General features: G+C 41.5%; 1 protein-coding gene and 1 long non-coding RNA gene across 2 annotated transcripts; one reads left to right on the forward strand and one right to left on the reverse strand.

The window, feature by feature from the left end:
- Nucleotides 1-942: 942 nt before the first annotated feature.
- On the reverse strand, nucleotides 943-12174 carry LOC113194281 (uncharacterized). The gene is made up of 3 exons (XR_003302260.1): nucleotides 12091-12174; nucleotides 10616-10724; nucleotides 943-1436 (listed from the first exon to the last, which is right to left on the reverse strand). It is a non-coding gene; the product is annotated as an uncharacterized LOC113194281 (long non-coding RNA).
- E2f8 (E2F transcription factor 8) lies at nucleotides 11417-26073 on the forward strand. Its single transcript, XM_026405299.2, has 12 exons — nucleotides 11417-11431; nucleotides 13088-13366; nucleotides 13743-13899; nucleotides 15667-15981; nucleotides 16207-16368; nucleotides 17649-17786; nucleotides 19580-19783; nucleotides 20272-20359; nucleotides 20616-21144; nucleotides 24695-24827; nucleotides 24947-25347; nucleotides 25891-26073. Exons 1-12 carry the CDS (start codon nucleotides 11417-11419, stop codon nucleotides 26071-26073), a joined length of 2604 nt encoding a protein of 867 aa, XP_026261084.2.
- Nucleotides 26074-26372: the final 299 nt, after the last annotated feature.

Genomic DNA, 26372 nt, shown 5'->3' on the forward strand with positions numbered 1-26372 from the left:
TTGCAGTCACTCTGGTGCACAGATTGAGTTGTAAAGTTAAGGAAAATATAAAAATTAATTATAAGACAGGAGTGATAAACATAGGGTGAGTGCACTAGACCGATTAGGATTATTAACCAGGTAATCATTTCATGCCAAAGGTGGAGCATTACAGGAGTCCCAGGCCCATAGTCTGACTACTGGGTAATGAAGTTACATTTTATGGGACATGGAAAACATGCTTCATTTTTACACAGCACCTGTCATCTGGAAACATCAGCGCTTGGAAGCTGGTTATACTGGCTCACCAATATGTCAGGTGCAAGTTGCTGAAGAGCATCTATGGTTGACTGGCATGCCTATATATCCTCTTAGTTATAGTCTTGTCCATTTGTCCCAATATCCCAAATTGCCTGATGCACATTACTAAATCTATAAGTCCATGAAGCCATGAAGTAGCTCTTTTAAGAGTATGCCTATGAGCCTGCCAGGATCTCCTAAGTGGGAAAAAAAAAAATTCTGGAGAGGTGGCTATCATAGAAACCTGGGTGCTGGAAGCAGACTGCTTAGATTTGAATACTGGGTCCATCACTAATTCTTTGACAAGTTAGTTCAACTACATGTGCCTAGATTTCCTCACCTCTGTCATGAAGACATAATATCAACTACCATCCAGGGTTGTTGCAAGGCTTAAAAGAAGAATTACTTTTAATAGCACCAAGAACACTGTCTGATTGGACATAACTTCCTATATTCATGTATGAATGCATGACCAGTAAAACTCTACATTTCGTACAATGGCAAGAATGGGATCCTAATTAGACTAACTTATACCTCCATATATATAATATGTCAAAATATGCTGAACTGTCATGTGTATCTAAAAAGAACAATTAAAAAAAACACTGGCACATAGTAAGCTCTCAGTAAGAGATTTATTTTTTATTATGTTTTTGTCTTGGCATACAAATAAATACAGTGAAGTAATATGTTAGTCTACTGTTTAAGTGTTACAAAATGCTTGAGGGGGATCATTTTTGCAAGGCAACTGGAGATCCTTAATAGAAGAGAATTTTAACAGGGGAGGTTTGGGTGCGAAGGCGTGTAACATTTTAGGCAAAGGACATGTCATAAGTGAAGACGCTGAAGTCAGCAAAGCCAAGGCAATTAATTATTGCAAGAAGTGATAGACAAGCCTGGAAAGGAGCTTTAAGGACAGCTTGAGAAATAAATTTTGAACTTGAGTGGCAAAGAAGGAGTCATGTGGTCAATCAGAGACTCTGATTCCCAGTAATCTGAGACAAAATCCAAACAAGGTTCTCCATGGAGTGGAAGGCATCTCAAGGTAGGCATTCTGAACACAGGCTTGAGTCAGACTGTGGACAGTGGACAGCAAGGGGTCCCCTCCCAGCTGTTACTCTCAGCAAGCTCCACCCTTCCAGTGCTCTTATTTCCACCTTTGCAAAAAAAAAAAAAAAAAAAAATAGGGTAAAAATATCAGACTTTTCAGGGATGTTGTAAAGACTCATGAGCCAGCACAATGCTAGTGTGAAGTACTTGTAGAGTGCCTCCCACACAGGGATGTCTCAGGAAATCTTGGAAGAACAAAAGAAAATAAAACCAGTGCCCTAAACTGTAGAATACAAAAAATAAAAAAATACTTGCACTAAAATTCATGCTTTAATGACTCAGAAGCTCCTCTAGAATCTTGTAGCACCACCAACGGCCTCTGGCCATGATGAAGCCTTGCAGAAGAGCTTTTCTGGTCAGGATAAAAGAAACCAGCCTACTGTGTTAATGTGGAGCCAGAGGTAGGAGAGTGGTGAGCAACAATCCCAGATGGAATCACACTGTGAATTTGGGTGCATTTCTTCCATGTTTTCATTAAGGATTCATAATTTTTTTTCCCACCCCTCCAGCAAAGCTAGCTTCCACATGCCTTTCTTGATTTCCTGTGACAAAGGTTGTGGTGACATCCTGGGGGCTGCAGACTAGTCAGCTGGTGAGTGAACTTCAAAGGGCTATTGACACAGCTGCACATCACTGGCTGGGGCCAGGCGCCAGGGGGCAGGCCTGCCTGAAATGCTACAGCTACCCCTGGAGAGCAGTAGAACCCACTCCAAGGGGACAGACACACCACCCCAGCTCTTGGAGCACTACTATTTAATCAATAAAAATTCAACATACAAAAACAAGCTGATTCTACTCAATGAGCCTTGGAGTTTGAAAAGTATAGACCTGAATCTTGGCTTGATCTATTTTCTATCACTGCAGGGCTCTGCTCACAGCTGACATCTTACTGCAAGCAAAAGCCCTTTAGCCAAACTGCTGGCTGTTTTCAAAAGTACCCTGAACCTCTGAGATAATCCTTTAAGGGTCTAGAGACACAGAAAGACAGTAAGCTGTGAAGTAAGAGATTAATCCCAGTTCGCTAAACGTCAAACCCTACTCTTTTCCTGGTTTCCAAGGGAAGTTCAGCCTTAGTGTAGAATTATACAACACCCAGAGAATCAGTAATCAAGTCTATTCTCCCATGTTACAGGAGAAATGAATGCAGCGCACAGGAGTTGAGTGACTTGTCTGAGATCACACAGAAAGTCACAGCTCCTTCAGAAGAAACCCAGAAGCTGGCAAGAGACTTCATCATATCAATAAGACTGTTTCTTTATAATAGCAGTTAATACTTTCAAACTAAGTTTTACAAATGTTACCTTGGTTGGTCCACACCAGCCAAGTGAAGTCTATGTCACTATTGCCAGCTCCTTTCATGGAGGAGAAAACTACGGCTCCAAGGCTAAGTGGCTTACCCGAAGCTGCAGAGCTAGTAGGTGCCAGAGTAGGAGCTAGAGCCACAGTCTTCAGATTCTAAACCAGTTGGCAAGTATTAACCAAATTTAATTCTATGGCCTGGCCTGTACTGAGCAAGGAAGAGATCTGTGTGTTCTGGGAGCAGAGATAAGAAAAGCAGTATTTACCAAGACAGCAAATAAGGAATCCTTAAAAATATATATGTAAAGCAGAACTCTAGTCGAAAGGCTTCTAAAGACAGTAGGCATCCCCCCCCCCCCCCACAGCTGAGCACTGAACACAGCTGTGCTTGCAGTAGGGGCCTGTGGGAGGTGGGGAGAGATGGGGAGGACCCAGGTTCAGATGGTTGGAAGAAACTATTTCCTGGACAAAGGTTCTTAGACATGATTTGGCTATTGGAAATTTCTCTGGAGTGATTAAAACAAAATAAAAACAAAATCAGATACGCATATGTCTGGATTGGTTGGGATTATGTTGTATGTAACAATAATAGTTGCAATTGGGTATTGTGCAAAGCACTTTGCATCCATTAACTCATCTAATCCTCCTGAGGACCTTTCAGGGTGTGTATTTTAATTCTCCTTTTAGTGAGCAGGGAAAGGGGATGAAAAGGGGTTAAATAATTTGCCTAAGGCTGCACAGACCTAATGATGAGATGGGCTTTTCACAAGCAAGGTCTGTTTCACCCCCAAGTCCTAACTATTGCTCACATCCTTTCCTAGTTCCAGACCATAAGTTTCTCCAAAAACAGCCATCCATAATATAAAGCAGGTACGTCATTGCCATCACAGTGATGCTAACTAGCAGCCAAAAAAATTTTAGATTAACAATTACCTTTATCTTTGCTGATTATATATATACACATACACACACACATACTTCAATTATACATTATTTAATGCATTCAGTTATACATTTTTATTTCAAAGACTGGAACAAAGCTTAGCACTATTTAAAAAGCACTATAGAACTAACCATTTTATGGGAAAATTGCAATTCATTAATAACTATAACCACAAGTGGGTAAATTTAGTCCAGCCAATTTCTATATTGATAAATGCTGTGGATTTTATTGCGAATCTTCAATTAAGGCTGAGAGGAGAGCTGTCAACTTTTCTTGCAAAGCTCTTTGTCAACATACTAGTTTACACAGGTTGTGTTCCATCTCTGTACTATAAGACAAAGAAGGACAGTGAGTAGTAAAACTATACCATAATAAATACATGGGTATTGTGGGGCACATTAAGTCAATTCAGATCCCGAAAACCATGACTCTAAGTGGGTTATTCACAAGTGCCAAGGAGCCGGAAGCAACCAATTCAGGTTTAGAGAAAAGTGGGCTCTTGAAGTGTGTGGTAACTGCCTGTAACTTTACGGTGGAAGGGATGCCCCAGCCTAAGGCAGCCAATCAGAAGCCTGTTCGGTCATCCCAGTGCTCAACTCGGGGACCTATGAAAGCCTGCTGAGGCTTCACTCCATTATGCTGACTGATCATTCAAGGAGAAATGGGGCTGCCCCCAGAGACCCAAAGAGGCACTCTTGGAGGACTCAGAGAAGCAGATAATTTGTCCAATGAAGTCCATATCTCTGGAAAAGAAAAAGAGGATGGGGAGAGGAAAAGAAAAGAAGAGGGTTATGAGTAAACCAAGAGTTGGCTTTGATGCCAGGAACCCAGAGACAGCCATCGTGTCTCTAGCTTATGTGTAGCCATCTAGACTCAGAGCAAGTGATCCATACATATGGCTTGAAAGGAGGAAAGAGAACTTCCTAGGGGAGAAAATTACAGAAACTTTTTCAAAGTACTACAGACACAGAACATAGAAAAAATAATAATAGTAGCTGATGCTTTCTGCCAGGCACCGTTCTAGTGCTTGACTACAAACCCCCAAAAGGCAAGGACTCTTTCTTTCTTGCTCATTGTATGTACCGAGCCTAATTCAAGGCTGAAGTGCACAGGAGACATTTAATATACTATTTTTCAGTAAGTGAATAAATAAAACAGTCATCTGGCTAAGGGGGAAAAGAAAAACCTGCCATTTTATTTTTAAAGATTTTTTAAATTTGTTTTAATTAGTTATACATGACAGTAGAATGTGTTTATGCACTTTGATGTAGCATATATAGATGGAATATAATTTAATTTTTCTGAGTGTACATGTTGCAGAATCACATTGGTCATGTAGTCACATATATACATACAGTAAAAATGTCTGTTTCATTCTACTCTTTCCTATCCCCACATTCCTTCCCCTCCCCTCTAGTCACTTTCCTCTACCTAATCTAAGGTAACGCTATTTTTCCCTAGTGCATCCAGCCTTATTGTGAATTAGCATCTGTATATTAGAGAAAATATTCCGACCTTTGGTTTTGTGGGATTGGCTTATTTCACTTAGCATGATATTCTCCAACTCCAACCACTTACTGGCAAATGCCATAATTTCACTCTTCTTTAAAGCCAAGTAATATTCCATTGAGTATATATACCACATTTTCTTTATCCATTCATCAATTGAGGGACATCTAGGTTGGTTCCATAGTCTAGCTATTGTGAATTGAGCTGCTATAAACATTGATGTGGCTGCATCACTACAGTATGCTGATTTAAAGTCCTTTGGGTGTAAACCAAGGAGTGGGACAGTTGGGTCAAATGGGTTCCATTCCCAGTTTTCTGAGGAATCTCCATGCTGCTGGAGTGATTATGAGCCCACTTTCCTAATATCATGGAGCATCATGTATATGTCAGGCATTGAACTTGAAACTGCAGATAAAGAGATTAAAAAACAAAGTACCCTGTCAGCTTGTGGGACAACATTCTAGAGTAGAACTTTAAACAACCAACATTCATCAAGCCCCTGCTCTGGGCCAGGCACCTGGCTGGCCTCTGGGAGACCAAGACATGAAGATATACCTCTCCCTGCTCTCTGGGAGCTCAGAGGTGTAGGTAGGAGGTGTCTATAACAGAAGTGTGTTTACAGCATTATCATGAGGAGTAGGATGTGAGGAATCTGCCTGGAGGGGATCAGACAAGAACTTTTCATTGTAAAGCTTTAAGCAAAGAGCAGCAATCACTGATCTGACAGGTTTTAGTATTCCTACATTGAGCATTGAGTAGGACCTTTTTTTTTTTTGGTAACAAATTCCCACACTTACTCCCAGGAATCTACACTTCTTTAATGTCCCAGGTCTTGAAAAGAGTGTTCTCTCAAACTATTGATAAGCACTAGATTATATGACCCTCAGCTTTATGACCATTTTTAAATTACACGTACAGTAATACAATGAGGACTGAACTTCTATAGAGGGCCCTTGATATTTTGTATTCTATTATCCTCAAGGCATTTAAAAAATTTAGGAGGGGTCATTGCTCAGTACCTGGCAGCAACTGTTGCGACTACAGCTGAGTCCCTGCTTACAAATATCTATCCAGGGCTACCAGGAGTTTCCCACAGGAAGTATAGGAGACTTTGGGGGATCTCCCACACCCTGGGACAAGCTCTGACCAAACCTAGCTCCAGTCAGCATGACCAGCTCTGCCTCTCCCACTTCCTCAGTCTCTTGCGTGTATTCATCCCCTTAAAACCCTGCCCAGAATGGAGCCAGCACCTTTCATTTGCAGGCAGAATAACCAACTTATTAAAAGGACCAGGGAGAGTTCATATCTCACTGTGAGCAGCTGCAATTCAACCCAGCACCTGGGGATTTGTGTGATTTAAAGCTCTAGACAGCTGTTTCGTGGTGGCTGTACCAACACGTGCTATAGAAGAAGCACAAACCCAAATTCCCCACTGGGTCAGGAAGTAGAGCCAGTGAAAGCAGCACCTGGGAGGCAGGGGCAGTGATAGAAAGACCTAGGAACCCACTAGTACAGCAAGTCCTTTCATGGCCCCTCATCCTGCCCTGATCATAGGGGAAGATCTTGCCTTCTTTTTTTCCCCCACACCCATTGTGAAGATAAAGCAAAGGGACATAGTTCAGAAATCCCAAATGTTACCTTTGAATCTAGGCACCTAAAATAATGCCCATCTCTACCTTTGATATCTTTTTTCATAATATCTCATTTAGTGTTAAAGGTGTTACACAACATATCAGTCCTGAGTTGTGAAACCCATAAGGGTGGCAGCATAAAGTGGACAAACTGGTCTAACTTCAGTGAGACATGGATTACACAACATGATGAACAGAACCAAACACAGATATTCCCTTGGATTATGTAATTAACAACTGCAAAATATATTTAATGGGAAAATAAAAACAAATTCAAGCCTGTCCCATGGTCCTTCATTCTTGTTTGTGCAGTAAACGTAAGTTTTCAGTAGTCTTTCTTGCCCTACTGGATTGAGGATTGAACCCAGAGGTGCTTTACCACAGAGCTACATCCCCAGTCCTCTTTGACTTTGAGAGGTCTCATCTAGTTGTGCAGACTGGCCTTGAACTTGGCAATCCTTTTGCCTCAGCTTCCCAGGTAACTGGGATTATAGGACTGGGACATCACATCCAGTTTTGGTAGTGTTATATCTTTTCTTTTACACTCATGCTGAATTTCAAATTGATGGACTTGTACAGTTTTGAGTAGAATTGTTTCAGATTGCCTTCTTTTCTAAATTACCTTTACATGAAAGGGTCATTAAGCCTTCAAAACATATCATTTCACTCTCAACAGGACTGCTTTTCATCATGTTCTGTGAGTTTGATTAATGTGACAAAATAGTCATGACAATTGTCATTGAGCAGAAATGACATATCCCTCCTTTCTGTTTTTTAGATTGGAGGAAGGGCTAAAAAGGTTAAAAGCTGGCCTAAGGTATTACTAACACTGCTTTCATGGTAACATTTTTTATTTATTATTATTATTAACAGTAGTAGTGATAGTATGGGGGATTGAACCCAAGGGGCTTTTTACAACTGAGCCACATCCCAAGCCCTTTTTATTTTTTAGCGTGAGACAGGGTCTTGCTGAGTTGCTTGGGACCTTGCTAAATTGCTGAGACTAGCCTCAAACTTGCAATCCTTCCTCAGCCTCTTAGATCACTGGGATTACAAGCATGCACCACTGCTCCTGGCTCATGGGAACTTTCAATGGATGTATGAACTGGGAGCAGGCAGGACTGGACTCTAATTATGGTTCTACAGCTAACCTTTTGTGCCTATTTTCTTTAAAAAAAAATTGGGCACAACTATTCTGCTGTGAGGACCAGCCCCCAGTACAGTGGAAAGCTCTGAGGAGTTAAAAAGACTTGGCTTCAAGTTCTAGCTCTGTCACTCCCCATGAGACCTTAGATTTATTACAATACTCTGCTTTGCTGACTGAGTCGTAACCCATGCTTTAACACTTGAGTATGCAATCTAAGAAATGTCACCAGAGGAGCTATTCCCTGCATTATGTGCTTTACAGGTACTTGACACTCAGACATCTGTAGCATGAGTGGCCCTCTATTTCTAAACACCAGGCATCAAATTGGCTACTTCTAAAAAGTCCCTTTAAAGGGAGCTTATGGCCCACTAGAGTCCCGTGGCATAAAAACTTGGGGTAGGTTGAACAGGGATGAGTGCAAGCACTGCTGTAAGCACTAATAGGGGACAGGTAGAGGTAATCTAGCAGACAGTGGCTAAAGCAGAAGCACCAACTGCTCACCATTTGTGGATGCATTTATAGTCTCACTTTGCTCCAGAAGAATTAGACCTAACCACAGCAAGAACCTGATACTTACTGCAATACTTACTGGGACCTGCCCAGTGACTCCAGCTATATTTTAAAATCCCAGAACTGAAGGCAGCCAGTCCCCTTTGAAGTCGTTTTTGAAGTGTGTTCAAAAATAAAACCCGCCTGAAGATGGGTGCCCCTGCCTGGGATGGTCCTTAGAAGACAGGCTCAGGATGGTGCTAACAGTTTTGGGTGGCCACTGAGCTCACCGTTGAGGTTGCCTTCCACAGGAAGATAAGCCAACCCTCACAACCTAGGCCCCCAGGCCTGTGGCCAGTAGCTGCAGCTAAGTAATCCCGGCCTCAGCATCACAGCATCCAAGCTCTTATTTCGTCTAGGAAAATGTAAGAATATCTCGGACTTAGAGTCAGAAATGGGTGATTCATTGATACACAAGTAAGCAATGGGACTTGGACAGCGTGGCCCCTATAGCCATAACCAATGGAACTTAAAGATGCAAGGTTACAGAACAGGAGGAAAAGCCCAGACCGAACACTCCCGGCTGGGCGTCCTGATCTTGGTGTGGTTGGGCAACACATGTGGTCCAGCAACCGCAGCCCGGGTGCCCAGAAAAGAGGAAACGTTTAGAGGCAGAAAAGAGGGGAGCAAAAAATGAGAGCGCAAACAATCCAGGCACAGGCTCCGGCCCCGGTTTCCCCCTTTTCAAAATGAGGACTTAGGACTAGAGTGCCTCCTAACTCCACTGTTACTGTGGAACTTTACAATATACCAGGCTGATGCCGCCCAAGGCTCGGAAACCCAAAAAAGAGGAAAAAGAGAGGGAGGACAACAGGAAAAGAAAGGAAGAAGCGGGTAGAAGACTGAAAGGGAAGACGCGGGACGGCACGGACAGGCTTGGCGGGTTTTCAGTGTTACTCTTCCTTCTCCCACACCTGAGTTCTCCGGGACGCGCCAAGGCCCGCGCCCAACGAGTTTTGGTATCAGTAGCCAAACTTTTCCCTCTGCCCACCAGTTTCTGGAAGTTGTGGAATAGATGCCTGGCAGCCCAATAATGCATGCTTGGTATTAAAGGGTGAAAGATCCCGACGAGCTTCGGAGGGCAGGTAAGCAGACCCAGGCTGGGCGGTGGGTAAGATAGCCCCAATTTGGGGATCACAGTGCCCAATTCTCAGCCCGCGAATCCTGGGGAGGCCAAATTTCATTCACCAATTTTAGTAAGGGTAAGGGGTGTACGCAAAAAAAGAAAAGAAAAAAAAAGTTGCAGAACTTTTCCCCCAACTCTTCGTGGAGGCAGGACTAAAGGGCGGTACCTGCACCCTGATTCGCAGGCGGCTGGTGTGGAGAGGCTCGGATTGGCGCGCGGGGCCCGGGGCCGGGAAGAGAGGGCGTGGGGGAGGGGTGCGGCCCTCCCAGCCCGCGGGATCGGCTCGCGCCGGGAGCGGGTTAATTTCAAATCCGGGGTTTGACTGCTCCAGGACGGTCACACTCTCTCTGCCCGCCCGCCGACCCGCCAGTCCTGGTCCAGGCGTTTCCCTCCGGCACCCACCTCGGAGCGGCGGAAAGACTGACAGACCGCCAGACACGCGGACTCCCGGGCCTGGGCGGGGAAAGGGTGCGGAGAAGTCCCCGCTCAGCCCCTGCCGACTCCAATTGTGAAGTGGACTGACAGGTCAGCGGGACGCAAAGGGACACGGCGCCAGGCCTGCCAGCACCCGGAGCGGGCTTCGGCGGGCGGCGGCGGCGGCGGCGGCCGTTTCCCGCCTCCCGCTCCGCCGGGGGCCGTGGAGGGAGGAGCTGAGCTCCCGCGCAGAGGGGCGGGGGCGAGCGAGGGGGAGGGGCTGGGATGCCGTGGTTCCGGGCGCGGGTTTGCCCGCGCTCAAGCCCCGCGCAGCTAAGGGGCGGTGCCGGCCACGGTCCGGCTTTCCGCGCCAAATTTTTAAATCGAAGGCGGAAGGTCCGGCCCCGCCCCTGGGACCGTCAACCAATCGTAGGCCCGCAGCTGTCCCTCCGATTGGACGGGAATCGTTGCTCTGGAAACCGGGAGGATGCGGTCCGGGAACTGTCGGGCTGGCGGCGAGCGGGGCAGCCTCCAGGGGAGGTGCTGTTGGTCTGCAGGAGGGGGAAGTACTCTGCGCGCGGAGCGGGTGGCGGGCTGGATGACCGTACCTGGTTGTTTGATTGAGCAAACGCAGCCTTCCTCAATGGAGTTGAGCATCGTGGTGTGAACCAGCCACCCGAATAGCGAATACATAGAACTCTGCATCTTTAAGGAAGTCTATTAAAAGGAAAAAGAGTCTTAACCAGAAGGCGCTCTTTAAATGCCCAGCAGTACCCTTAGAGCTTAGGTACTGAATTTGGAAGTTCCATATCGCAGCGCCCCAAGACTACTGCTGAGCATGTGCACATATGTGCAAGGAGAGAAATTCGGGCATCTAGATGCAGATTCGTGTCCAGAACTTGGGGTCCTGTGTGCTCAGCCGGAACCTGGGCTCGTATGCTCAGTCCGGAGCCCTGATCTGTGGACAGGTGGGTGCTTGCTAGTGAACTTGGGGCCCGGTAGAATGCCTTCTCTAAAGATGGCAAAGAGCTGTCACTGGGAATTTTGTGGGTTACTTGAAAGCTCATGACAGAAGATGGTTTTTACGAAGTAATCTATTGATGTTGGAATTGTCTACCCCGTGGTGGGGCTATCTATCTCTTCTGGAGATCAAGAATAAAATATAAATCCAGTTTGTCATTTTTTGTTAGTCTTTGTTTCAGCGGCCTCTTGTGTCCCTGAAGGTGAAGGAATTTTTAGCAAATCTACTGGTGCATATTTTCTCTAATTTTTTTCTATTTCCTTTATTTCTTTAAGGATATTAAAAAATTTAATAGAATTGATTGGACTACTGGAACCATCAGGATTTGGGGAGGAACTACAGATTTTTCATTTTAAAAGAAACACTAAATGAATGAAAAATTAGCCGAATGGAGAACGAGAAGGTACTTTGTAGCTTTGGCATTCACTGTTGCAGTTTTAAATTTGCATTATCATCATGACTGAACTGTTTAATTTTTCATTCTCCTCTGCCTTATTGACATCAACCCTTTTTGGTTAGTTAGCTTTTGCAAAAACCCAGAAGGAAGGAAATTTTTAAGTTTTGAAGAAGGGTAGGATTGCCCATGGTTAAAGTAATCTTTCTATTTTAATGGTTTTATGGAAGTTACAAAGAGAAAAGGTATTTTTAAGAATACAATAAAATTTGTTAGTACATTATGATATTTCTGAGGATTCTTAAGCAATTGGAATTCAGAAAGGATATTTGACATAATTTGATATTGGATTTGTTTTTGAGATAATTTTTTATTAATTGTCAGCTTCTTTAACTATTAGGGCTCCAAATTCTGCCCATGAGTAAATATTTTGGAAAATTACAGAGGAATTGTCAACAGGAGTATCCTGCTGGTGTCTAGCTACTGATAGGTTAAAAAGGTGAACTGAAACTTTACTAAAAGCTTTAAATGTTAAATAAGAGAATTAATATTGTTCCTGGCAGTGTGAAGCAAAGAGCAGTAGTCTTTAGCAAAACTCCATCTGTAGGTCAGTACCTCATGAGTGCACATGCTGGCAAGGAGTCCCCACCTAGATCCATCATACTAACCGCTATGTGGGAACACCATACATGGAGTGAGAAGGTCCAGATTCCTGTGCTGTGTAACCTCCTTCAGCCTTGTGTCCTCTTCTGCTAAATAGGAATGCAAGAGTCAGTGAAAATACATATGAGAAAGCACTTAATAAATCCTTAGGCGTTCAGACATGTAACAACAGTACCTTCCGTGTTCCCAAAGTTTAGTGAGGAGTTAGTAGTTCTCCCTGTTCTTTCATATATTGCCATTTCAAGTATTTTCTTTAAAATAGATACAGCTAGGAGCAATGTATAAAGTACCTGGTGTCTGAAAGTGGAAGGAACACAGTCTCTATTACTCTTTATTTGTGAACAAGCCACATTTTCTTCATCTGTAAAGTGGAAGGGTGGATATTCACAAGAGCTAAATTTTTCTGGTCAGAAGACCTGCATTTAGGCACTCTGGATTTCGCAGATTCTCTGGATTTCTGACTATATGCTATCTCTCACCTCTGTCTGCTTGGCTTTCTTCCATGTCAGTTTTGTTTAATCATCATGCAGCACCCAGTGTAGCCATTATACTAGCTGGAAAATGGTTTCTGCCTTGGGGGCTTACTTATAATACTGGTTGGGATTATTTAAAATTAACAGGTCTGTTAGGGAAAGATGAGTAGAGATATATGGGAACTCTCTAAACTACCTTTGCACCTCTTCTCTAAATCTAAACTTATTTCAAAATGGAGTTAAAAAGTTATAAGTCCTAATCAAGTTTCTTTTTTTTCTTTTTTTTTATTCTTGGAACATAAGATGAAAGCATTTGAATCCATGCTTTTTGCAAACTTGAAAGTGGAAAATTTATTAGAACAGGCAGTAGGTGTGAAATAATCATTGTAATATACTCCTTAATCAACTTTGATTTCATTAGATTTTTTTCCTTAGCAATATTCTATTCATTGTATGATTTTTAGAGTCAAAAGCCATCTGATAAATCTTATTCTACAATGGATTTAACTATTTACTTCTTTTGAACCAGGAAAATCTCTTTTTTGAGCCACATAAAAGGGGACTGATGAAAACACCCCTCAAAGAATCCACAAAGGTGAATATAGCACTGGCCGAGATCCAGCCTGACTTTGGCCCTTTAACCACGCCCACCAAGCCCAAGGAAGTCTCCCAGGGAGAGCCATGGACACCAACAGCCAATCTAAAAATGCTCATCAGTGCTGTGAGCCCTGAGATCCGGGACAGAGATCAGAGAAGGGGATTGTTTGACAACAGAAATGGATTACCTGAGGCCAAAGACTGTTTACATGTAGGTTTTCAGAGGACCAGTAGAGACTGGGGATTAATGGGGGGTTTGGATCTTCTGCAGAAATAATGAAAATATGAAGATCACTATCCTCAGGCTCTTCATAATAAATTTCAGAGCATCAGAAAGGTTTGAACCCCATCAACCACTGGGAATTGTGAACCTTTGAGTGATTTTTATTTCAGGCTTCCCTTTCAGATTTGCCAAGTATTCTACTGGGTCCCCCTTCCCCACCCAACTTTTTCTTCCATCTCAAACTTCGCAGCTGTCCAAGCTAAGCATGTAGATAAGTGGTGTTAGTCATCAAACACAGATTCCCTTAATAAATCTGTCAAACATTATTTCAGAATGAGATGTTATTTACCTTTTCCTTTCATAGGAACACTTATCTGGAGATGAATATGAGAAATCGCAACCAAGTCGAAAAGAAAAAAGTTTAGGATTATTGTGTCATAAGTTCTTAGCACGATATCCTGACTATCCCAACCCTGCTGTAAATAATGACATCTGTCTTGATGAAGTAGCAGAAGAACTTAGTAAGTATGCAAAGAGTTTACTGAAATGGTTAATAATTAATTTCATGGATTTAACTCCTGCAAATGCATGGTTACATAGACAGTGTTTGTAATGGACACAAATAAGGCAACAGGGAAATTGTAAGTCTCCAAAAGTCCTCTTAATTAAGGAATAAAGGTGAATAGTTTCTAATTTCAGTGAATCTTAGAAGCAGGTAGGTTGTCTCTGAATCTGTTTCAAAAGCCGATACAACTCTGAACTTTCACCTTGGCCCTGTCCTTGAAGGTTAGATGTCTTCACAGTTAACAATAAAGGCCAGCCCCTGTGAGTGGGACCAGGGTTTATATAAGCGCTGCCACTCAACCACCATTAGTCTGAGGACTGATGAGTTTTCAGAGTATTTTGTGTTTCCAAGAGTTACTGTGTTATACACCCTTTTGCTCTACTCTTCATAGACCTAAAGCTAGTTAGAGATAAAAAAGGGTCTGTGGCAAATATGGGATCTCTTTGGAGTTATGTAAGTATCTTAATCTAAAACTTGAAGAGATATCCTATTCTATCACTCCATAAAGAAAATTTTGCTCTTCTAATACATGTTTATAAATATCACATTTCATGAATTAATGAATATGTCTAGCTGGGTAGTACATGCTCTTTAATTCAGCAGACATCTATTGATCAGCTAGTATGTGCCAGGTAATGTCGAAGGAGCTTGAGATACATCAGTGACCAAAAAAGGGCAAAATCCCTCTGTGAGAAACCTGCATTCTAGGACAGGGTAAGAGGACCAGGAGTTGTGGGGGTGTGCTTTGCAATTTTAAATTAAGTGGTCAGGTCAGGCTAATTGAGAAGGTGGCATCTGAGTCAGGACTTGAAAGATGCCAGACAGAGAGCTTTGAGAACATCTGGGAGAAGGGATTCCAGGCAGAAGGAACAGCTCAGGACTGAGGCCCTCAGGCCCAGTGGACTTATCCTGCAGGTCCAAGGATCAAGAAAGGCCACTAGGGGGCAGCCTTCTTGAAATAGATTTTTAAGCACTTTCCCTGAAAGACTAGATTTCATCCAATATTTGAACTTAAATCAATATTAAAAGTAAATTTCCAGAACAAAGAGAATCCTAACATTGTAGAATACTTATAACTCAAGTTAACTAGAATTATGAGAGTCAAAGAATTACTCATATGATAGCTGGAATGTAGGCAAAATTAGACCCAAAAAGGAATATTCTTTTCAGTTTTTTTATGTGGATTTTTTAAAAACCACATCATGGTTTCTGCACTTTTCTGAAATCTCAATGCTTTGTACCTATCATATTATGGTTATAAACAGGCTGTGTGTGTGTGTATGTATGTGTGTGTGTGTGTGTGTAGGGTGGTAGAATAAATGGGTTAGAAGGTGTGGGATCTAGAATATTAGAAACTTAGTTTTGCCATTTCCTGGCTGTTCTTTGGAGGGAATTACTTAACTGGTTTGATCCTCATCATTAAAGTACAGATAATAAAACCTACCTCACAGGTTAGGACAAAAATTTCCTGGAGCTGTATGGCACATTTTAGGCCCTCAATAGTTGCTGCTTTCCTAATTTGTATTAACTTATTTGTACCCTTTGAGAGCAGGGACATGACTTTCTCACCTTCGCACTGTTTGTTAAGTGTATGTGTCTCCAAAAATTAAAATCACATTATCCAGAACCTTCTGACAAAAATATATAGAATAAATGATTCTTAAATTCTAAACACATTATAAAAGTATAATCCTAATAACATACAATTGTGCATTCTTTGTAGATGTTGAGCGTCGACGAATTTACGATATCGTGAATGTACTAGAGAGTTTGCACATGGTGAGTCGCCTCGCCAAAAACAGGTACACGTGGCATGGGCGACATAATCTCAACAAAACTCTAGGGACTCTAAAGAGTGTCGGGGAAGAGAATAAGTACGCGGAGCAGATTATGATGATCAAAAAGAAAGAATATGAACAAGAGTTTGACTTTATCAAGAGTTACAGTATAGAGGATCATATCATCAAATCAAACACTGGCCAAAATGGACACCCAGACATGTGTTTTGTCGAGCTCCCTGGAGTGGAATTTCGGGCAGGTAAGAAATGGTACTGAAAAGCCCAGGCTGCACGGTACTTTTCGTGGGTCTCAAGAAGAGACCCCACAGAGAACATTGCTCTAAATTAGCTACTGCAGCTTTGAATGTTAAAATACTGCAGTTGTCAGCTGGAAGATCAGGTGGTGGTATTTTTAGCCTTGCCACTTTAGAAGTCACTTGTCCCTTCATGAATTTTAATTCTCTAATCCTCATCCTTCTCCAAAGCTTCTGTAAACAGCCGCAAAGACAAGTCCTTAAGAGTGATGAGCCAGAAATTTGTGATGCTGTTTCTGGTGTCAACGCCTCAGATAGTAAGCCTAGAAATTGCTGCCAAGATTTTAATTGGGGAGGACCATGTGGAAGATTTGGATAAAAGCAAGTTTAAAAGTAAGTGTCATTGACTACCAGGGAATTTTGGACCTATCCATACAGTCTGAGTTACCAATTGATTTCCAAATGTATTGGGCATATACATGTCTAGTTATGCTTCAAAATTTTCACTTCTCCCCAGGATCTGTGATGGTACTGCTTTAGCTAAACTGCAGGATTCAACGATATATATATTTAACTATTCTTATTTGTCTGACACTCTTGCTTCATCTGATACTATAACACTGTCCCTATTTTACATAAGTAGAATTTGTACTGTCTGAGGTCTAAATGAGCAATAATTTGTAAAGTAGGATCAGACCCTAGATCTCTGCTCTTCCCACTGATGCTGAATTACAAGGGTATATATAGTTTAGAAAATTGTCCCCTGAAGTGACCTGCAGTACGGATGGCATTTGAAAGAAGGATCTTAGTCAGATTACCTGCTGTCAGTATATTCAGGATTGATACTGTATAAAGACCAAATTACATAGAGAATAAAGGTGATAATGCTGGCAAATTGGCTTGGGAGGCCTACAGCTTGAGAAAGCATACTGATACTACTGATGGGTTGCCTGCTTTTTCTGAGTCACCTGATGGTATTCAGCTCTCTATTTGACTGGTTAGTCACAGTTTTGGGAGCTATTCCAGGAACTGCAGATGTGTAATTTGCTGAATCTCCAGGAAATTCAGAACCTTCTGGCATGGCTATGAAGGAGAATTGATTTATAATTTTTTATACTATCAAGATGGAAGGGAACAGAGAATAGTTTTGTAGCAAAACTCTTTAAAGTACATGAGATTTGTAGAATTAACAAATCTGTCTTTACATATAAGGATGACCTAAAAATTTACAAATTTTGTTGGGTACAGAATTTTCCATGTTTATGATATTAAATAAGTCTTATTATAATCCATCACATGTAGAAAAGCAAAATAACACACTGATGCTATATTTCCATTTGTTCATAAAATTCTTCTCTTTACAAGTTTTCGAGAATTGCTGATTTTTTTCATAAGTAGGGTGATCTCATCAAGTTATTTTTCCTTTTGCAACTTGTACTGTCATCATTTCAAAATTCAGGGCCAGCAGTAACTGTCTTTTAAATATTCAAAACTACTCTTTTGTTTTAATTAAAGCAATATCACTAGAATAATTTAAAAGGAGTTAGATGTTTCTATCTGACATTGATGGTTGGGATAGCTCTTAAAATATACATGAATTTCTTAGGAAGCAAAATCCTTTGATCTTTCATCATTCTATTAAGTGGCATATATGCTTTTTTTTTTTTTCCTAGCAAAAATTAGGAGGTTGTATGATATAGCTAACGTTCTGAGTAGCCTGGATCTTATCAAGAAAGTTCATGTTACAGAGGAAAGAGGTCGAAAACCAGCTTTTAAATGGACAGGCCCAGAAATCAGTCCAAATACCAGTGGTATGTACTTTTCTTTCATTCTTTGCTTCTTTTTTGAATTAATGCACATCTGGATAGATTCTCCCTTCCCCTTCCTACCCACACCCCACATGAAAAAGGTCATAAATAAATGGTTAAACAAAACAAAGATGAGTGCTAGTATAGAAAGTTGGCTACTGGTTTCATCAGCAACCTGAGGTCTATAACCACCCTCCCACCCTGTATACAGGAAGTAGAATTTATGTGTGAAAAGATTTGATAAATTTAAGGCACCACAGAACATACAGTACTACTGCTATGTATGTTTGCTCAGTGACCACAACAAGACTTGTACATCAAGAATATGAAAGTAGGGGCTGGGGTTATGGCTCAGCAGTAGAGCACTTGCCTAACATGTGCAAGGCGCTGGGTTCCATCCTCAGCACCATATAAAAATAAATAAAGGTATTGTGTCCAACTACAACTAAAAAAAAAAAAAAAAGTTTTAAAAAAAAGAATATGAAATTAATGTATTCTGATTTCAACGTAGAAAATAGTTCTCCTTTCAACTCTGTGAGGCTGACCTCACATTTTGGATTCTACCAAAGATCCTCATCCAAAACTGCTGGACCTTGAGACCTTTGGCGTTCTAGCAGGGAAGTATAGCTACTCATATGCCCTTGACTAAAGAACCGTTCTCTATTAGGGAAGGTTGCCCTCTTTGACCAAGCTTCAGAAGGGATGTACACGGAGCAGTGAGGTAGGAAGGGTCACCCACCTAGCCACCAGATCAGCTTAATCAAACCTGGTGATGAATGGGGTGACAAATGTCACAGCCAAATCACCCTCACATCCCAGAACGACTGGAAAATAGCAGGAACATGGGCCAAGAAAGGAGAGGGAGACCTAGGTTGTAGTCCCAGCTCTGCCACTCAATAGCTGTGCTACTTCAGGCAAGTTACTTCTCTAAGACTCACTTTCCTCCCTGTGAAATGACTTTGCCTTTGCAGGCTTCTTATAATTTTGGCTGTGATCTCAAGGAGAGGTCTTTTGGTGCAAGAATTTGGAATAAAGGCTCTGGGGCCACACTGACCAGGAGAGTCAATGCCAGCTGAGAGACCTGGAGTCGTGGGTTAAAATCTGTGTGTCTGTGCTCCGATCTCTGACAGGGATGCATTTCCCTAGAAATACCTGCCTCCTGGACCTCATGTGAGGATCACTGTATTTCATGAACTCTAACACACCACTCATTATAAGACACACAATTTTTTCATGCACTAAAAACATAAAAATCAATAATGATTATATTCTAGCACACCACTTGTTGTAAGGTACAGTCTCAGTATCTACAGGTTCCACATCCAGGGATTCAACCAATTATGGGTCAAAAATATTCAAAAATAATTTTTTGTCTGTACTGAACATGTGCAGATGGTTTCTTTATCATTATCTCCCAAACAATATAGGAAATTCATACCAAATTACTGCACCAAATATAGTATAGTTATATAGTATAACACATATTTATATAGCATTTATATTGTATTGGATAAGTAATCTATAGATGATTAAAAATATCCAGAAGGATGTGCATAGATTATATGCAAATACTATGGCATTTTATGTAAAGGACTTGAGCATCCATAAATTTTGGTGTCTGAGAGGGATTCAGGAAACAATGCCCTGGGACATTCAGAGAGGGCTGTAAGGTATAAATTCATACATTATGGAATAGTAGCACATTGTCTGTATTCTATAACTGTTGCCACCTTTATTTCATACCACAAGAAAGCCAAACCACCTGTACTTTAATATACTGAACTTTTCCATTTCAGGCTCCAGTCCAGTCATTCCTTTTGCCACCTCTGATTCGGAGGTAAGGCGGTCTGCAAAAGAGAACTGTGCCAAAAACCTCTTTTCCACACGCGGGAAACCAAACTTTACTCGACACCCATCTCTTATCAAACTGGTGAAGAGTATAGAGAATGATCGGAGAAAGATAAATTCTGCTCCCAGTAGCCCTATCAAGACCAACAAAGGTATGTTTTCCATAATGTCAGGACTACGATAGAAGAATTCCTTTTTATCTGATTGCTTTTAGCTTACTAGATCCTTGCAATAAGTGTTAAAAGAATTGTTTCAATATCCATATGTCCAACTCCTCTAACTCATAAGCCTAATTTATATATGAATTCATGAATAAAAAGTAATTTGTAGCCAGGTGCAGTGGTAAATGCCTGTAATCTCAGTGAAGCAGGAGGATTGCAAGTTTGAGGCCAGCCTCAGCAACTTAGGCCCTAAGAAATTTAGCAAGACCCTGTCTCGAAACTGACAAAATAAAAAAGGCTGGGGATGTGGCTCAGTGGTAAAGCACCGTTGGGTTAAATTCCTGGTACCCTGTGCTTATTGTTTAGCTGCCATGCAATATTGGGGCAGGGGCATGTTCCTTTGACTTCAGTGAGGTTTCATCTGCCTGAACATTTATTCTTTAGATTTACCCACCTTCTCCTCCTTTCTGTTTCACCAGCTGAGAGTTCTCAGAATTCTACATCCTTCCCGAGTAAAATGGCTCAGCTTGCGGCTATTTGCAAAATGCAGTTAGAAGAGCAATCAAGGTAGGTTGGCAATACTCTTTAGGAACAGGATGGATTATTTTTGCATTGCATTAATAGAATTGCTTACTTTATGTGAGAATAGTCACTCACCTTAGAAAATGGAAAGATAATCATTTCCATATCTCCTACTTAGTCATTACAGGAAATATGACCAGGTTCATAGAATTGCAGTTTCAACCTCAGGCTCAAAATCGTAGGACATTTAGGATTAAAAATGTATTTCCATTGTGTCATGTTTTAAATCTTATCCTTTTAGTGAACCCAGAAAGACAGTGAAAGTACAGCTAGCAAGATCTGCACACAGCAAAACAGGGACCCCTCTGGACACCCCAACGAATGCTGAGCTGGAGCTGACGACACCATCCCTCATCCAGCCCCTGGGAGTGGTTCCCCTAATTCCTAGCCCATTGTCACCAGCAGTGCCTGTAATCCTACCTCAGGCCCCTTCAGGCCCATCCTATGCCATCTACTTGCAGCCCACCCAAGCCCAAACCATGACACCACCCCAAGGGCAGAGCCCAACAGTCTGTCCCATCCACTGCTCTAAAGCTACTGGATCAAAAGACTCCACAGATGCCACCAGTGAGCCCACCAAAGATGCCACAAAGTCCAGTGCCTCCTCCAGACCTGGAAGCTTGCTGCCAGCACCAGACAGACAAGGGGCAAAGAACCGAAACAGGGAGGCGATTGGAGAAAAGGGCTCAAAAAGGGCTAGCCTGCTTGAGGACAATGGTTCCAAAAAAAAATTTAAAGAGGACCTAAAAGGACTTGAAAATGTCTCCACAGTAAGTACAACCTCCAATTGTGCTTTAAAATGTGAGGGACTGAGAAGAATTTGGTGGCTTGTGAAATTTATCAGAGCAAAGAGCAGTCTTTCAGAAGATAGGGAACTATTCTTGAGCATCCCGTAATTCAAATGAGGCCCCAGACAGTTAAGCCCCTGACTGGGATGACGGCAGGGCCATTTTTAACTTTTGGAGGAAGGATTTACTTACTCTCTTTTTAAAGCACCACAGGTGGTTGTCCTTAAGTCCATTTCTCCATCACACACTGGAATGCAAACACCTGTCATGAAGGTCATAAATAATTTACAAGCTGACATAACCCTGAACGGATGGGTGCCTAGGGTTCCTCTAACTCCTGCTTTCTGAGTCATTTCCAAATATTTGTTTGATATAATTTAACTGGAATCTGTTGCCTAGAAAATAATGTTACTCTACCTCAAATTTAAACCACCTTTTCTATTTTGTATAAATAGAAAAGTCAAGCTGATCTTGACAAATTGTAGGTACATTAGATGCATTGCTTTCTACAGGTATTGACATTCTAGATACTTTTTTCCTGGGTGAAGATTAGTACAGGAAAGAATTAATATTTATTGGATGCCTACCCACATGCCAGGCATCAGAGGTATTACTATTACCTACATTGTCTCATTATCCCCTCTTAGGACATTTATATATGAAAAACATTATCATCAAATAAATACCATTAAAGTTAATCTTTCATTTTGCTCCTGCTGTTAATTCAAGTTATTTTACTTCTCTACGTCTTATTTGTCTTCACCTATAAAGAATTTATTCCACCAATTTTCCTGCTCACCTACTGCGTAGAAAATGCTCTGGATCAAATCTAACCCAGCACCTGCCTTTGGTGGTGGTAGCTCCTGAGTATTTGCCCTGTGGCCATATTACAGTTTTTGTGGGATTAAATGAATTTATTACATGATGATATTCATAAAGGGGTTTGTGATTCTTTTAAGACATCATATCAGCTGAAGGGCATTATCTATAACTATTGTTATTAAGGAAGCTTTAGAGTTTGTCAAATCTTCCCTGAGGATGGCTTCGTGGAAACCATTCAAAACACCTAATATCTCACACATTATCGTTTTGCTTTTAATGTGCATACTAGGGGAAAATCACAAGGCCGCCTTGATTCAATTTTCTGGGAGGTCCATAATCTCTCTGGGCCAATGGGTATGATTTAATGTTGGGCTCCCGTTGCTCCCTGAGTTATTCAGGATTAGTGTTTTCAGTGTGTAGGTCCCCTGCTTCTTTTTGTTTCATCTCTGGGACTTCATTTTGAACCATTTCTTTTTAGCATGGACTGAACAGAAGAAAATGAGAAATTCATGTGTTCATTTGTTCAACAAACATTCACTGAGAATCTGCAGTTGTGGGGATAGATGAAGACAGTATGCAAATAAGGACAGATGTATTAGTGAATGATCAGAAGGAGAAAAGATGAAGCAGAGGTGATAGGAAGAGGGGTGAGAGGGAGGCTGTGGCTAGAAGAGATGCGGTTCAAATGGAAATATGACAAATTCGCTCATTCTGCTAAGTTAATAAGATCTGATACTTTTTGAAAAGTAGAATTGCCATTATAGGTTAAACAATTTTGTAATAAATGTAGTTTGTTAAAAATCGAATAGTTATTATTATGAGAGTCCTACAGGCTTTACTGAAGACTTGAGTTAAACCAGCAATCATAATAACTTGTGCCTGAGAGAATATGACTAAAGATAACAGCAGTTATGTGTAAAAGACCTAGCTCTACCCCCTAAGAATTCTCTAGGGCTGAGGGTGTGGTGTCATGATAGAGGACTTATCTTGCATGTGTGAGTCTGGGCTCAATCCCCAGCCCTGAATTTTTTTAATTTTCTTTTTCTGCAGCTTAAGGTACCAATCAATTAGTAATGATTTTGAGCACTACCAAGCATCTAAGAAACAAAATTTAAATCTTGTGGTATACTTTCAGCTTTGTAGATTTTTGAATTCACTGGTTCCCCAGGAAAAAACCTATTAAGAGCCAGATCAAAGTGTGGTCTGCTGTTTTGACAACATAGAAAAGAAAGGTCTGAAGGAAGACAAAAGACAGCCCCTCCTTGTAAGAGCTGCTTTTTAGCTTTTGTCAGCATGGAGCACATGAGGCTAAAGCAGACTATTCAGGCAGTTCAGCCACCCATGGAGACTCTGTGTTTGGTGAGGTAGAGCGATCTAACAGGCAGAGTGGGAGGTAGATGCACCCTGAAACAGGGGCCTTTTCTATTTGGAGTATTATTGACCTGGAGCTTTTGGTCAATGACATTTGAGCCTCTAATATGAAATTAATCTGTTTTCATTTTCATCTTCATTTTTCAACTGGTGTGCTTTAGTTTACATGTTATATAAGGCTACTTGGCATCATCAGAGTAAGCAATACTGCAAAGAAGTACCAGAAAAAACTCTATACTCATACAGTTCCTTTGTTCTAAATCAGGGGTCAGCAAACTTTCTGTAAAGGGCCTGACAATACATTTTGGTTTGGGGACATATGGTCTCTGTTGCACCTACTCAATTCTGCCACTATAGCAGGAGGGCAGCCATAAAGACAATAGACAAATGAATTGACATGGCTGTATTCCAATTAAACTTTCTTTACAAAAACAAGAGGGTTGGATATGGTCATAGACCATAATTTGGCCACTCCTTTCTCTGACTTAACATTGCTTAAAATGTTTTCTTTGACTATTAGTCCCTTAACAGCTTACCAAAAACTTAATTGCCAAATAGTCTGGGAAATGCTACATGCAGTAGCTACATGCATGCTATCATTAAAGTTTCTTGAAAACTCTTTGTTTAATTAAGTATTTCCCAAACATATTTGACCATGAACCAAGTAATGCCTGTTTGGGTCCCCAGGAACTGGGGTTCCTCAGAATATTCTTTGGGAAATAGTTCTACATAATTCAAGAACAATCAGGTAATGACCCAGCAGTGCCATATGTGGTGTTCACCTGCATTAAACTGGGTCCTGACAGCACCACATCATAGCAACAATGCTGATGGCAGGTGTTAGGATGTCAGTGTGGTGTGTTATGTGAGTCCTACCCCTAAGCAGGCTCAGATGGCATTCAAGAAACAGATGCTGGGTGCCGTGCTCTACACCTATCATCTCAAGCTACTTGCTAAGCAAAGGCAAGAGGATCACAAGTTCAAGGCTAGCCTGGGCAACTTACCAAGACCCTTTCTCAAAACAAAAAAAAAATTTAAAGGGTTAAAGATGTAGTTAAGTGGTAGAACTCATTCCTAGTTTAATCCTTGGGCTTAATCCCCAGCACTGCAAAAATAAATAAAGAAAGAAGGAAGGAAGAAGAAAAAGAAACAGAGGCTCTGCATTATTCAGGACATGCATTGGAAAGGTGGGAGGATACTGTCCTCTAGGAACAAACCACCTGAGGCTTGATTTGATGAGAAAAACAACTACCGATAGATATTAACCTGGAAGAGTCACATGGCCCTTTTCTTCCTATAGGATTTGTGTAAGACTAAACCCTTCCTCTTTGTTTTCTAGACCCTGTTTCCATCAGGATACCTAATCCCCCTCACCCAGTGCTCATCCCTGGGGGCAGAGTCCATTTTATCTAGTAAAGAAAACTCAGGTGCACTTTCCCCGAACCACAGGATCTACAGCTCCCCGATCGCAGGTGAGTGTAGGCAAATGACTAGTCAAACTTGAACCAGTCTCAAGTTCAAGTTCACTTATGCCTTGTAAACTTCTCAAATGCCTGTGCTTCTAAGATATCTTCCCCTGTTTTTCCCCCAGGTGTTATTCCAGTGACAACCTCGGAACTCTCTGCTGTTAATTTTCCCTCTTTTCATGTCACACCTTTGAAGCTAATGGTCTCACCAACTTCTGTGGCAGCTGTTCCTGTTGGGAACAGCCCAGCTCTCACTTCGACCCACCCCATTCCCATCCAGAACCCAAGCTCAGCCATTATGAACTTCACCTTGCAGCACCTGGGACTCATCTCCCCCAGTATGCAGGTGTCTGCCAGCTCTGCGCCTGGAACCAGTACCATTCCTGTGTCCCCAAGGATAGAATCAGTTAGTGTCATACCAGAAAATGCAGGTTGTCAGCAAGGAAGGACCACCATCTATGACACACCAGTTCCAGGCCAGAGCCAACAGAATGGACAATCAGTTGCTGTGCCAGGGGTACAACAGGTGAGAGTGTTTCTCTTTAATTTAATTACTCCTTGAATTTGTCTCTTGGTTTTAGTACTGGAAAGTCAACCCAGGGGTGCTCTATCACTGAGCTACATACCCAGTTCTTTGTATATTTTATATTGAGATAGAATTTCACTAAATTGCCCAAGCTGGCCTTGAATTTCTGATCCCCTTGACTTGGCCTCTAGGGTACCTGGGATTACAGTCGTGCACCACAGTTACCTATTAAGTCCCATATATTTATATCATAGGAGATTTATTTTTGCTTTCCTTCTTTGGAGAGGGAGAGGATGAGAGTTGAAAGCCTACCTTATTTCCAGACCCATGTTATGGGGTTATCATGAGATAACCCAGTAAGATTTGTCTTCCCTTAGCAAAAATTTTTGAGAATATATAAAACTCATCAGTCTTCCCTAGCCAATTTTAGAATATGCTGGTTTCCCAACATATGACATATCCATCCAGTCCCATCTTCCAAGTCTACAGGTCATATGTATCTCTGTGTGTTTAACTCCTTTCTCCATCTCTCTTTCCAATCAGCCCATTCCTGTGACACCCAAAGGGTCACAATTAGTGGCCGAAAGTTTCTTCCGTACCCCAGGTGGACCAACCAAGCCAACCAGCTCATCCTGCATAGATTTTGATGGTGCTAATAAAATGTCCTTTGGAGCCCTCTTTGTCCCACAGCGAAAACTGGAAGTCTCAACAGAGGATGTCCACTAATTGACAAATGTTGGCTTAATTTAATTTTCTAAAGAGTTATTTAATGGAGAAGATGTACACAGACTGTTTTGAAGAACATAATCTCTGAAAATACTGTAAATACATTGGGGTTTCCTCAATGTCAAAGCAGATACTTGTTTTCATACTTATATATACATGCACACACAACCAAATATAATTGTATAATGCCAAGTTCAGCCATCAGTCCTATAAAATAAAAGTAAATGTTGAACTAAGGTATATTAACTTTGGGGTAGGGAAGATTCATTATTTCAGTTGTGCCTATACTATTATGCAAA

This window comes from Urocitellus parryii, chromosome 4, assembly GCF_045843805.1.
Source record: "Urocitellus parryii isolate mUroPar1 chromosome 4, mUroPar1.hap1, whole genome shotgun sequence".
Taxonomy (NCBI): Eukaryota; Metazoa; Chordata; class Mammalia; order Rodentia; family Sciuridae; genus Urocitellus; species Urocitellus parryii.